At 32.1% G+C, this 12,466-nt stretch overlaps 4 protein-coding genes across 4 annotated transcripts; 1 reads left to right on the forward strand and 3 right to left on the reverse strand.

Annotated features, from left to right (window-relative positions):
• Positions 1-1,672: 1,672 nt before the first annotated feature.
• Positions 1,673-5,901, forward strand: Or13a (Odorant receptor 13a). Its single transcript, XM_014238945.3, has 6 exons — positions 1,673-2,435; positions 2,517-2,990; positions 3,062-3,161; positions 3,662-3,769; positions 5,286-5,546; positions 5,633-5,901. The coding sequence occupies exons 1-6, from the start codon at positions 1,981-1,983 to the stop codon at positions 5,696-5,698; spliced, it is 1,464 nt and encodes a 487-aa protein (XP_014094420.3). The 5' UTR covers positions 1,673-1,980; the 3' UTR covers positions 5,699-5,901.
• LOC106620442 (UPF0415 protein C7orf25 homolog) lies at positions 5,188-7,555 on the reverse strand. Its single transcript, XM_014238946.3, has 6 exons — positions 7,313-7,555; positions 6,996-7,185; positions 6,796-6,932; positions 6,452-6,734; positions 6,125-6,396; positions 5,188-6,053 (listed from the first exon to the last, which is right to left on the reverse strand). Exons 1-6 carry the CDS (start codon positions 7,469-7,471, stop codon positions 5,973-5,975), a joined length of 1,122 nt encoding a protein of 373 aa, XP_014094421.2. The 5' UTR covers positions 7,472-7,555; the 3' UTR covers positions 5,188-5,972.
• Positions 7,556-7,840: 285 nt separating this feature from the next.
• Positions 7,841-10,606, reverse strand: ArgRS (arginine--tRNA ligase-like protein). Its single transcript, XM_014238944.3, has 5 exons — positions 10,275-10,606; positions 10,063-10,203; positions 9,619-10,001; positions 9,234-9,563; positions 7,841-9,073 (listed from the first exon to the last, which is right to left on the reverse strand). Exons 1-5 carry the CDS (start codon positions 10,314-10,316, stop codon positions 7,921-7,923), a joined length of 2,049 nt encoding a protein of 682 aa, XP_014094419.2. The 5' UTR covers positions 10,317-10,606; the 3' UTR covers positions 7,841-7,920.
• A 164-nt stretch (positions 10,607-10,770) lies between these two features.
• Positions 10,771-11,601, reverse strand: LOC138855703 (uncharacterized). Its single transcript, XM_070110408.1, has 2 exons — positions 11,400-11,601; positions 10,771-11,334 (listed from the first exon to the last, which is right to left on the reverse strand). The coding sequence occupies exons 1-2, from the start codon at positions 11,434-11,436 to the stop codon at positions 10,904-10,906; spliced, it is 468 nt and encodes a 155-aa protein (XP_069966509.1). The 5' UTR covers positions 11,437-11,601; the 3' UTR covers positions 10,771-10,903.
• Between the last annotated feature and the right edge of the window lie 865 nt (positions 11,602-12,466).

Genomic DNA, 12,466 nt, shown 5'->3' on the forward strand with positions numbered 1-12,466 from the left:
AACTATGAAAATATTTATGTAAATTCCAAAAAAATATTATTAAAAAAAAACAAATAAAAAAGCAAACAAGGTTTATGTAGATGTTTACTAGAACGTTTAAGTATCCCGATCTAATGAAGCCGTTGGTGCTAACCCAGAAGCGAGCTAGCACCTTAGCGTGAGAATAGTAGGTAAATATATACATATACTTATATATACATATACAGATATATATAAATATATAGTATAGTACATAATATACGAGTATATAAATAATTATGTTATAATTTAATTAAAGCAACTATGATGATAATAAATACATATACACATGCATATATATACATATATATATAAGTGAATATCTAGAGTGATGAAACTGTGTTTGTAATATTTCTTTTCAATACAAATGATTTGGCAACACTGTACGAAAAGTACAAGGAAATAAGGTTTACGTATCGTAGTTTTATTCTTCCCCTTCTAATAAAAAGATTAAGTATTAAATTATTAAAACATAAATAAAATAAATGCAAAAAAAAAACAGAACAGGCAAAAGAGAAGAACACAAACAAACGCGAGTAAAATGTGTAAACATACGCAAAGCAAGATGTAAATGTCACTTAATTTAATCAATGCGATTAAATTAAATGAAGAAACAATAAACGTGATCATAAGCATAGAATAAATTAAACTTAAATACAAAAATAAATAAATGCAAATTTTGTTTTATTTGAAATTTTTAAGCTTCAAATATGATGCATACCTCAAGATCAAATTTGACCCGAACTGCTAGATTGCTACAACCTTTTTTATGTTCGTGTGATGTTTGATATCCTTATGTCAATTAGTGAGTGTTTGACAGCTGTTTGTTTACGACGCAAAAAAAAAGTCACAGTGAACTGAATCTAATCTGGCGATTACGATGGCTAAGCGATGACTCGTTTCGTATTTCTCAGATTTGCAACAGCTTTCGAGCTTTCATTTCGTAATATGAGTTTGTGGGTTTGACGTAAAAAACAGGAAGTTTAATAGCGTATGGAAGCTGCCAAATCTACTTAAATTCAGTCTACATACAAACATATGTACATATATTGGATTATATATAATAAATATAATTTTTTTAAAGAATTTAAAAAAAATCAGACAGTTCAAAACAATATATAAATATATTAACGACACCTTTAACTTATAAATGATTAAGGAAAAAAAAAAATTTTTCTGTGGATATAATGTGATAAAATTAAAACATGTGGCAACTTCTCTAAAATATTATTATACCAATATAAAAAATATATATAGCTATAGGCGGCGGGTCTACTTAAAATATTTTTAATTCTAAACTTTCAAAACCTTTTAATTTTAAACATATATTTTTTATTCACCTTAATTTTTTGATTTTTAAAATATGTGGCAACCTTCATCAAAAATATTTACAACTCTAAGCTTTCTTAAATCTTTTCCTTTTACAATGTTTTATTAATTTACTTTAGACATTTTATTTTGTGGATTTTTTAAATAGGTGGCAACGTTATTTAAATTTTTTTCAACTTTAAGCTTTCTGAAACATTTTCTATTTGATATCGTATTAAATTTTTTCGTTATTTCATATTTGTACATATAGTAAATTAAATAGGTGGCAACTCTCTAATAAGATTTTTTTTTTAATATTTGTAACCATTTGTCATTCTGTTCATATTTTTTATGACCAATAAATGAAATTAAAAAAGGACTTAAATTATTAAATTTTCCACGCCCATAATGGGTTAAGCATCATTTATTCACTGTGCGTACTGAACAAAATTATTGACAATCTAAAAATTCAGCTAACATTTAAATTGCACATCACCCAATTGAATGGCCACACAAAATCAACTAATTAAAAATGCCGTTTGTGCAGCCGTCTCACGTGAATGACAGTTAAAAGAGAAATGTTAAGTCCTTTACACGCCCACATCAATTTAATTGGGGAAAAGGTAGCCGTCCCATCGTTATAAATACCAGGAAATGCTAACTGATTGTCAGTTTACAGCGTTTATTTGCCTGTTAGCCGTCAAATCCCTATACTACTACTCTCTAAAAAAATTAACAGTCTTCAAGATGTTATTCAATCCGAAGCCGTTGAAGGATCCAATAAACTTCAGATTTCCCTTACAATGTATTTGGCTAAAACTGAACGGATCGTGGCCACTAAAACTCAATGTGACTGGTGAGTTTGAGAAATACTTTCGTTTGCTCTACAGCACCTGGGCCTGGTATGTGGTGGCCATGGTAGGCATAACCATAGGTTTTCAGAGCGCATTCCTGCTGAAATCTTTCGGCAATATAACGGTCACCACGGAGAACGGCTGCACCACATTTATGGGTGTGTTGAACTTTGTGCGCTTGCTGCATTTGAGACTGCATCAACGGGAATTCCAACAATTGTTAGCACAGTTCGTGAAGGATATTTGGATAACGAGGTACATATGTGAAGAGTGAAAAATCAGAACAAGGAGTTAACTATAAAAAATGTATATTTTGATTGTACTTTTCCACCACAGCTCTTCACATCCCACCGTTGAGCGCGCTTGTGCCCGCAATATGCGTGTCTTTCAAGTAATCTCGGTTCTCGAGGCCAGCCTCATTACCATGTACTGCATTCTGCCCTTGGTGGAACTTTATATGTTAACGGTGAATACAGAACCCGATGCCTTAGAGAGCGCGCCGAAGCCATTCCCTTATAAAATGTTATTTCCTTACAACGCAAATCACGGCTGGCGTTATGCGCTCACCTATTTATTCACCGCTTGGGCCGGTGTTTGTGTGGTGACCACACTCTTCGCTGAGGATTCGCTATTTGGCTTCTTTGTCTCCTACACTTGTGGCCAGTTTCGCATTCTACACACGCAAATCGATAATATTATACCCGATTCGTATGCAGCGACTCGAGCTGGATATGGCACAGAGGCGGTTTATCAACGGGAATGCATTCGTCGCCTGGATAGAATTGCTAGCAAGCATTGTGTATTATTTAAGTGAGCTAACGAAGAAGAAAAACGGGAAAAGGTGGAATAAAAGTTTGATTTTACTTGTATACCATTTTCAGTTTCGTCAGTCGCATGGAAGAATTCTTCAGTCCCATTTTGTTGGTGAATTTTATGATTTCATCGGTTCTAATTTGCATGGTGGGCTTTCAATTGGTGGCGGTAAGTACAGTAATGATTAGGCCAAATAAATTCTTAAAGTAAAATATTTAGTTATATATTTCTAAAAAAAAAAAAAAAAAAAATTTTCAAAAATTATTATGTAAATTTAAATATATATATTTTTTTAATTTTTTTAAATTTTTTTTTAAGATTTAAATGCAAATTGCTCCTCAAAAGCGTTTTTTAGATTTGCCTTTGCATTTGATCTATTAAATTTATATATTCTTAATATTTATTTACATTTGGAATTAAAAACCGTTAAATAGTAATAGTAATGATCTTCAAGTAAATAACTAAATATTGTATTTTAATAATAAAAAAATTTATACATAATTTTTTAATATTTTCTTACTAAAATTACTTCTAAAAAGTGTACCCTATATTTTCTTTTGCCTCTCTTCTAACAGATTTATATATTCTTAATATTTATTTATATTTTAATTAAAATCCGAGAGTTAAAATACATATCTATATACAAACATCTTTTAATCCTTTTCCAGGGTAATAACATGTTCATTGGTGAATTTGTAAAATTTTTGGTTTACATTCTCTCATCGCTCTCACAATTATTTCTGCTTTGCTGGAATGGTGACCAGATAATTCAAAACGTTTGTATTGAATGCATAAATATAATTGTGTGTATTTCACACAAATATTTTAAAAAAATTTCAGAATTAATGGTTTTTAGTTGATGATTATAAATAGTAAGGTTGGCAACCCTTTTAATTTTTTTACAGAAATTCAACCCTAAAAAAGTAGTTAAAGTGCTTATGCAGTACTGTTTTTACAAAAAAAAATATTTTTATACATTTTTAGCAAATGGCAACCCCACCAGAAAGTATTTTAATATTAAAAGTTGCTTAAATACCTTTTATTTGATATCTGTATTGAAATTATTTCAAATTTTAATTAACTAGCGGTTTTTTAATTGAAAAGATGGCAACCTCATTCAAGCTTTGCATAATCTCAAGTCCTCTAAAGTTTTTAAAATTTGTATAGAGTAGAGTATTTTTAAACATATCTTTCTGAAATTGACTCTTTTTATATTTTTTTCCAGATGGCAACTCTATAAATAGTATATTTTAAATAAAATTTGCTTATGTACCTTTCAAATATTTAAATATTTGTTAATTTTTATTTGAAATTTTATTTTTGGTTTTAATGACAGTGGCAACTCCATTTAAATTTTTGCACATACTTGATCCTGTGAATATTTTTAAAATACGTGTAAATCCTTTTTCAACTAATTTTTCGGCAGCAAATTATTTTTATAATTTATCGGCAGATGGCAACCACATAAAATAATATTTACATATGTAATAAAAATACTTAAATATCTTTCATTTGTGATTATTTAAATTTTTAAAGAAGTAGTAATTTTTGAATTGAAACTTTATTTTTTTAACATATGGTAACTTCTTATTTTTACTTTCTCTTTAAAAAATTACTTTAATTTGCAAAAAGACAAATTTTGACATTATTTAGTAATTTACATGGCAACCTCATTTAAAAATTACTTTATTTAAAAAAAAAAATATTTTTTACAACAAATTTACAATAATATTTATTTATTAACATTTTGAAATACAAAAAGTTTTTTAAAGAATTATTTTTATGACAAATATTAAAATATTATTTTTCATATAAAATGCAGTTAATATTATTTTAATATTTCGTATAATATTTTATAAAACTTTTTAATTTTTTTTTACAACATTTTTTTGTATCAGATAAAATATATCAATAAATTGAATCAAATCCATATTTTTTAAACTAAATAAAAATAACTCGGTTACAGAAATAAAACTAAAAAAAAAAATTTTTTTAATAAGTGCCCACCCCTAAACCTGAAGCACTTATAACTAACGCAAATTGCAATTTCATAAATTCCACCAGGCGCACAGTTACTGCAACATCTGTTGTTGGCAACATTGTCGCGCAACATCAAATTGTAAACATGTTACTTGAGCGAAGAATAAACGCAGAAAGAAAAACGTATTTAGTGAATTAACACAAAAATAAAACATTTTAATCAAATTTACGGTTTATTCATGTTGATAATTTTACATAAATATATGTTTATAACAATTATAATAATATTAGCTTTTATTCGAAACACTGCAGTCCCTCGAGATGGCCAACCACTTGTATGCCTGCAACTGGGAGTCTGGCGTCAAAGTAGCTGCCACTAATGCAAATACCAATGCCGTAAATAACATGCGTCCCGACGAAGATGAAAAAACGAAGCACTCGGCGCCAATAGTATATTATTCCACGAGTGCCGCTTTTCGCAAAAAATTGCAATTCATGATTATGCGCAGTCAAAGACAGACATGCATAACGGCGATGAAGTTCTCAATATTGTCGCTGAACAGCTTCTCCGGCGTATGTACATAAGACATAATACTTTATGAACAATATACTTAAATTAATTATACATCTATATAACTACATATCATTTATCGTTTCAGTTAATCAGCTCATCGATGAGCTATTTCGCACTTTTGCAAAGTTTCTACGAGAACGAAGAGAATTAAGCAGTGTGGCAGTGATTTCGTCTGCAGCAAGCATATGCGCTTTGGAACACTTTTGTTGTACAATTTGGCTGTGCATTATATGTATGCTTACATCTACATAACATATTTAAATTTACTTTTTACAAATTTTCGTCACATTGGTTTAACAATAGGAAAATAGCTAAATTTACACAATAAAAATGATTTAGAAATATGCAATGAAATGGTTTTTGAGTTTTCGTTAACTATAATCGTATGTTAATCACCAACCAAGTCATATTACCGAAATTGATAATCATTGTATGGGTGTGGCAGATGACTCCTTAGCTTCCGTTAATGCTCTGGCCTGGTGTGTAAACACTGGCACATTGATGCCCTGAAATACATCAGCAATTTTTTTACATCAAGAGATAACACAAAAATATTTACATTTTTTGTAAAACCCACCTGCATTTTCGCAGAACGTACGAATGCTTTATTTGAGGTCACAGTCACCGCTTTCATTTGCATGCCGAAGGCGAAAATTTTCAAGCTTCTCTGGTTTATTTTACCGCTAAATTTAATCACAGCTAATTCATCTGGCACCGTAGTCACATCGGGCAAAACTTCTACAATTTGCATTAATTCCGCCGCACGCTTGTGTTCTTGTGGGCCCGCCAACAAAGAGATAATCTCTTCAAACGATTTGTATGCTGTTTCGCAACATATGAGACGTTTGCCTGACAATGACGTAAAAATGAGCTAAAATTCATATTACTGTATCTGCCACTTCACCTTTAAATAGATTATCTAAGACAGGTTTTAATGGTGTCTGTCGCTCCTTTTCCGCCTGCTCGGTAAGTATGCCCTCACGGAACAACCAATTGCAGCTGCCATTGCACACGTTGCTTATATATGCCAATAATGTGGTAATGTCTATATTTAATGTGGTGACATTCGAAATATCTGCGCCGTCATCACTTTCGGAGGGTTCCGCAATAGAAGCAATTTCAACACCGATTTCTTGCAGTTCTACAAGCAGCGTGTTATCAATGGTTTGACTAAAATAGAAAACCACCTGAGAAATATGTTTATTATTACGCATATAAAAAATATATAAAATAAGTATGCACACGTACCTTTGGCGGCTTGAACATGCATAAATGTTGCGCGCTGGCTTCTACAAACTCTTCCGCTTGATCCAATATGCTACGCGCTCCATAACTGGCCGCACCTTTTGCCGCATCAGCCAAAGATTTGGAATTACGTGCAATGGCTGTACGAATTTGATGAATTAGTAATTAAAAACAACTCAAATATATTCGTAAGATTGACCCACCTTTTATCCACTTCAACCCATTCTCACAGACAATATCTACACGCAGTGGGTTACTGCGTCCTTCCACTGGAAAGCCACAGTCGAGATGTACTACATCCCGCTGTAATTTCAATATTTGCACAAGGAAGGCGTAATGCGTAAGGTTGCTGCATTGAACGTGATTTAACTTTAGCTTTTCGTTTTTAATAACCTGCAAGTGTTTCAGAGATTGCGAAATATCGAGAGCTCAATAAATAGCTATGCATGTATGTTATAATTTCTTAAAGCATTCAGTTACGATTATTTACTGCAAACAATATATGTTCCATATGGTTTACCTTCTGCAAAAACTTCACTTCTTGACTGATTTTTCGTTGAATTTTATCCACACCATTTATTTGTCTATATTCTTCTAATTGTGAGATCAACTCATAACCAAGTTCTATTTTTTCGTTGGCACGATCCACAAGATCCTCGAAAGGAATTTCTTTGTCCATTGTAGTGTAAATTGATGCAAATTTTTACAAGTGAAAAAATAAACACAATATAAACAGCTGATACTGTCACAACAATGTCAGCTTCGACAACTGAAGGAAAGCGACACCGGGTCGCCAACTGTTGAAAAGTTTCACAAAAACTCGAAATAAATGTAAAATGTATAAAAAATAATTTAAGTACGATAAGAAAATATTAACAAGTAGAAAATAATATATAGCGTGCTATAAATTAAGAGATTTAGTTAAAGTTAAAAAATTTTTCCGAGGTTAGTTAGATCCTTTTCTAAAGTTTCTCATATTAATTTGTTTGAATATCATTATAATATAATAAAATAATTTAAATTGTTTAAAAGATTGAAACAAAATCAATTTTTTAAGTTTTATTATTATTTTTATTTTTCTCGATTTTATCAAACGCTTTGCTCTGTAAAAAATGGATACTTAATATTTTATATCTTAGAAACTGGCTTTAAGCCCAAAATATAGAAGCACTGCTTTAGCACCGCAGCGGTAGCTTCACACAGCAAAATGCGGCCTCGATTGACTTTGATAATTTCGCCACTCTTATTTTTTTCAATACAATAGCAATTGTCGTAGAATTCGGAGAACACAGTACAAATTTCATAACAGAACTCACAAAGCGTGTGCAATAGCAGATCCTTTGAAATCTTAACCAATACATCGGGGAACTTCAATAGTGTCTTTGCCAATTTCCATTCCTTTTCATGTGCCAAATCAATAGCTGTGCCACTATCCAGTATTTTAGATAGGTCGGAGAAGTCTTCGCCACAATTACGTGAAATTGAGCATATACGAGTAAATGCATAGAGCAGATATACGGCCGTGTTGCCACGATCCTCCAACATCTTGTCGAAGGAGAATACATATTCGTTTGTGCGATTGTGACTTAAATCGGCATATTTGATACAACCATAGGCCACAGATTCTTGTGCTGCTTTCAGCTCTTCTGGTGTAAGCACCTTATCACGCTCCTTTTCCAATAATTTATTTAGCGCACGTTTCAAACCTTCATCCAACAGATCAGACAGTTTAACTGTCTCACCGGAACGGGTTTTGAATTTTTTACCATCCTCTCCTAGCACTACGCCAAAGTTCACATGGTCAGCACGGTGAATTTTCGGATTGAATATGCCCGCGCGTTCAGCGGCACGATAAATATTTTGCAAATGTGTGCTCTGACCAGAGTCTACAACATATATCAGCCATTCAGCTTTTTGTTCTTCTAAACGATAACGGATTGCAGCCATGTCCGATGTGTCATAAGTGAAACCGCCGTCAGACTTGACAATCGTTAAGGGTATGCCCGATGAGCTTTCGTCGGCCCACATGATCTTGCGACCGTCGTCTTCCTCGAGTAGATTTTTCGATTCCAAATACTTGACAACTTCTATCATACGTGACTGATAGAAAGACTCGCCGATTGGTTTGAGTGTTACATCCAGGCGATCATAGATTTTTTGGAATTCTTGACGTGAAACATCGCAAATTTGATTCCAGGCTTTTGTTGAATTTGCGTCACCGCCTTGTAAAAGTACGACACAATTGTATGCACGCTTCTTGAATGCTTCATCTTCGTCAAACCTAAAAATGTTAAATTAAAAAAGTATTTGGTAGAAAATTTAGAAAGAGTGTAAATTGTTCTCCAACTTTTTATGGGAAACAAATTGATAAATTAAAAATACTTTGTTTAATAATTAAAATTATAAAAGTTTGTTTGTCATTATTGCTTTATTTAACTCACCTCTTTTTCGATTCCTTGTAGAATGCTTGTAAGTCACCAATAGGTGGACTTTCGTTTAGGAAATTGGGAAAACGATCTTCCAAGTGCGCAATAAGCATACCAAATTGAGTACCCCAATCACCCAGATGATTGACGCGCAAAACATCGTGTCCCAGAAACTCAAGCAAACGACATATGGACTCACCAATAATTGTTGAACGCAAATGGCCAACGTGCATCTGTTTTGCTATATTGGGTGAAGAGAAGTCAACAAGTACGCGTTGCTTTCGGCTAGCCGGTGGATTAACGCCTTTACGTAAAAGTGTATCAATAGCATGCGCAGCATAATCTCTGAAAAGTACAAATTTAAAAACTTTTGATCGTTACAATGTAATGTATCGAATACTTTTGGAGGAATACGTTGATGAAACCTGCACCTGCGACCTCGGTTTTTGCTACGAGTGGCGATTGTACAACATGTTTAACTATTTCATTAGCTATATCCCTAGGCGATTTATTTACACCAGTAGCTTTTAAAGTCTTTGCGAGTGACATTGCACTGTTGCATTGATAATCACCAAATTTAGCAGCGTTGGTATTCACCGGTGATATGATTGCTTGGGTACCAGCAAGCTCTGGGAATGCCAAAGCGATAGCATTTGTAAATAAATCCACAAGATGTTCGGTTATTGAAATCATTTCGTTTACCGCAACTGGTAGCTCGGCAGGTTGATATTTTGTAGTCACTTCAGCAGCCGCACCTATGGTATTTGTTTCTGCTGCTATAGCCTGAATCATTAAGCAATAAAATTTAGTGATGACATACTATTATTATATGATAAAATATAACCTTGTTTAAAATCGCTAAACGGTGCTTGAGTTTTGTGTTCTCGGTTTGCAACTTTACGTACTCTTCATCTTCTTCAAATTCAAGCCCCTCGCCACGTTTTGTTTTTTCTATTTCTGTGCGCAAATGAGCTGTTAGACGCTCCTACATAAGTAGGTGAAAAATTTTAGTGTCCACGTAAAGAATTTTTATTTAATTCAATGTTTAACACAAACCATTTCACTGAGCGCAGCAGTTTCACTTTCTATTGAAGACATTTTGTTTCCTTGTTAATTAAAGTATGATAATTATCCTTCAATAATATTAAACACAAACTATTGGCCTACGAAAATATCATTCAAATAGGCACATGGAGCAAAAACAAAATTGTCAATGGCATGAAATAACCGCTATTTAAACAGCTGATAAATCTTTTTCCATTTATGCCCTCTGTTCTCATTCTCGTCAGAGAACGTATATCGTATATGATATACGTTCTCTGATAAACTGCACTCATTCACAATTACGTATCAAGCTTTGAATTTGCAAAGCATTTAATTTACCTAAAATATTCATATTATAAGGTTTTCGGTACATGTATCTGATGTTAAAAAAAAAATTGGTAAAAATCAATTTTACACAACTAATTCTTCATTTGTTAATATTTTGTTTAATTAAAAATTACCGTAAAGTTCTACAATTTTAGAGCTACATAGATACAATTCCAAGGAATTTCGTTTCAATTAAGATCTCTTATTTAAAATTTCATAAATATTTAAGATACATACAATTTTTTATTATTATTCATTGAAGTCGGTAGTTTTGCCTCCTTCGCCCACCCAAATAGCGAACATTTCCATTAGTATTAAGGATTACGAATTGCACTTAACCCTCTCGTTCGAAAAGCTGTCAACAGAGCTTCTTGGTATATTCTGTCAAGCATATTATCACGATCATATTCCACGTTTCTAGACGCTAATCGTCGTCTTTGAGGAAGAGGTGGCGATATATTAGCATTACTATCTGTATGGCTGTCATTTTCAATGTTCTCAATGCTATTACTATTGCTGGCGCTGGAGATAGGTCTGTGACCATTATTTCCCATTACATCCGGTAGCCGCAGTCCATGTTGCCGTATCGCAGCATCAATTCCAGGTAACTCAGAGTGTGCCCGATTCGGCAGTGTCAGGAGGTGTGTTCGACCAGCTTCTATACGTCTATTAATGAAATTATCACATTCACACTCGAATATGGCATTTCGTTGCCATAAACGTAATTCTTCCGTATTCATTTGAACTGTAAATAAATATACACATATGAAGATTATTGAGTCGCCTTGCCTACTATATATCGATATTTACAATTTGTTTCAGGTAGAGGTGCAAACAAAAAATCCATAATTTCTCTTAAACGCAGCTTTTATATTTCTTAAATATAGTGCTAAAACTTTACACTCATAATCTAAGTACGCAATTTTATATTTTACAGCAATTTTAATGAATTAACTTCTGTATCTACTTCGGCCTTTTGTTTTTCTTTTCTGCTTCACTCACTTGACATTTATTATTGACAATTTCCTTAGTGATGTGAAACGAATGTTAGCAAATAATCATCGATTTACGACTTGAATATGCATATTTTATCAATATTAGACAACCTTTTAAGAATTTTAATTTTGAAATTATTAAATACACTTACACTTCTATACTTAAAAAAAATTAATAATTTTAAATTGATGAAGCTGCAGGAATAAATGCCAAAGCCACCCTCTATTTCATGCAATTGGAGAAAAGATCCAAATATAAATGGGATTGGTAGCGATTTGGGTAACATTTCACCACAAACATTCCATTATTTTTATAAAATTAATTACAAAATATATTTGAAAGATATTGGTAGTTCTATAATTCGCTATATACAATAACTTTCAGTTTTCATCGAAATGGTTTACAATCGCTGTATTTATTTCAAAAAATCGAGGCTCCACCAAAAGAAAGAACATTAAAAAATATAAAATATACTTTCATGACTTATTTATTTATCTGAAACCATCAATTTATGTATACAATAAACAATTATACAAATATCTCCTTAACACAACTTACAACTTATCTCAGTGTATAATATGTGTAAAGAAATACAAAAACACTACTAGCCATCGCTTAATGTCCTGTACGGTCTGTGTGGCGCTTCAGTTGCCCTTATTATTAAAATAGGTTGATAAAAATTTTATCTTTTTATCCGCAAGTTGCAAATAGGCGTTGATACTTGATCATATAGTGGTTTAAAACACCAGAAAATATTATATGCTTTCAAAGTCAAGGATGTACAGGTGTATGTGTGTTTTTATATTAAGTTTATTTTTCATTTATTTGTGTATATTTGAACTTTATTTATTTATTTTTATTAAAACATTCGCTGTATACAT

This window comes from Bactrocera oleae, chromosome 5, assembly GCF_042242935.1.
Source record: "Bactrocera oleae isolate idBacOlea1 chromosome 5, idBacOlea1, whole genome shotgun sequence".
Lineage (NCBI taxonomy): Eukaryota > Metazoa > Arthropoda > Insecta > Diptera > Tephritidae > Bactrocera > Bactrocera oleae.

What these genes read in the sequence shown, in the direction of transcription:
- Or13a (XM_014238945.3), top strand. Translation starts at nt 1,981, where the DNA reads ATGCTAACTGATTGTCAGTTTACAGCGTTTATTTGCCTGTTAGCCGTC. An exon ending in AAGCATTGTGTATTATTTAA is followed by an intron (nt 2,991 to 3,061) that starts GTGAGCTAACGA and finishes TACCATTTTCAG; the next exon opens with TTTCGTCAGTCGCATGGAAG. An exon ending in GTGACCAGATAATTCAAAAC is followed by an intron (nt 3,770 to 5,285) that starts GTTTGTATTGAA and finishes GAAACACTGCAG; the next exon opens with TCCCTCGAGATGGCCAACCA.
- LOC106620442 (XM_014238946.3), bottom strand. Translation starts at nt 7,471, where the DNA reads ATGGACAAAGAAATTCCTTTCGAGGATCTTGTGGATCGTGCCAACGAA. An exon ending in AAGTGAAGTTTTTGCAGAAG is followed by an intron (nt 7,186 to 7,312) that starts GTAAACCATATG and finishes AAACACTTGCAG; the next exon opens with GTTATTAAAAACGAAAAGCT. An exon ending in CTTAGATAATCTATTTAAAG is followed by an intron (nt 6,397 to 6,451) that starts GTGAAGTGGCAG and finishes CGTCATTGTCAG; the next exon opens with GCAAACGTCTCATATGTTGC.
- ArgRS (XM_014238944.3), bottom strand. Translation starts at nt 10,316, where the DNA reads ATGTCTTCAATAGAAAGTGAAACTGCTGCGCTCAGTGAAATG. An exon ending in GTTTAGCGATTTTAAACAAG is followed by an intron (nt 10,002 to 10,062) that starts GTTATATTTTAT and finishes TTAATGATTCAG; the next exon opens with GCTATAGCAGCAGAAACAAA. An exon ending in TACAAGGAATCGAAAAAGAG is followed by an intron (nt 9,074 to 9,233) that starts GTGAGTTAAATA and finishes TAACATTTTTAG; the next exon opens with GTTTGACGAAGATGAAGCAT.
- LOC138855703 (XM_070110408.1), bottom strand. Translation starts at nt 11,436, where the DNA reads ATGGATTTTTTGTTTGCACCTCTACCTGAAACAAATT. An exon ending in ACCTCTACCTGAAACAAATT is followed by an intron (nt 11,335 to 11,399) that starts GTAAATATCGAT and finishes ATTTATTTACAG; the next exon opens with TTCAAATGAATACGGAAGAA.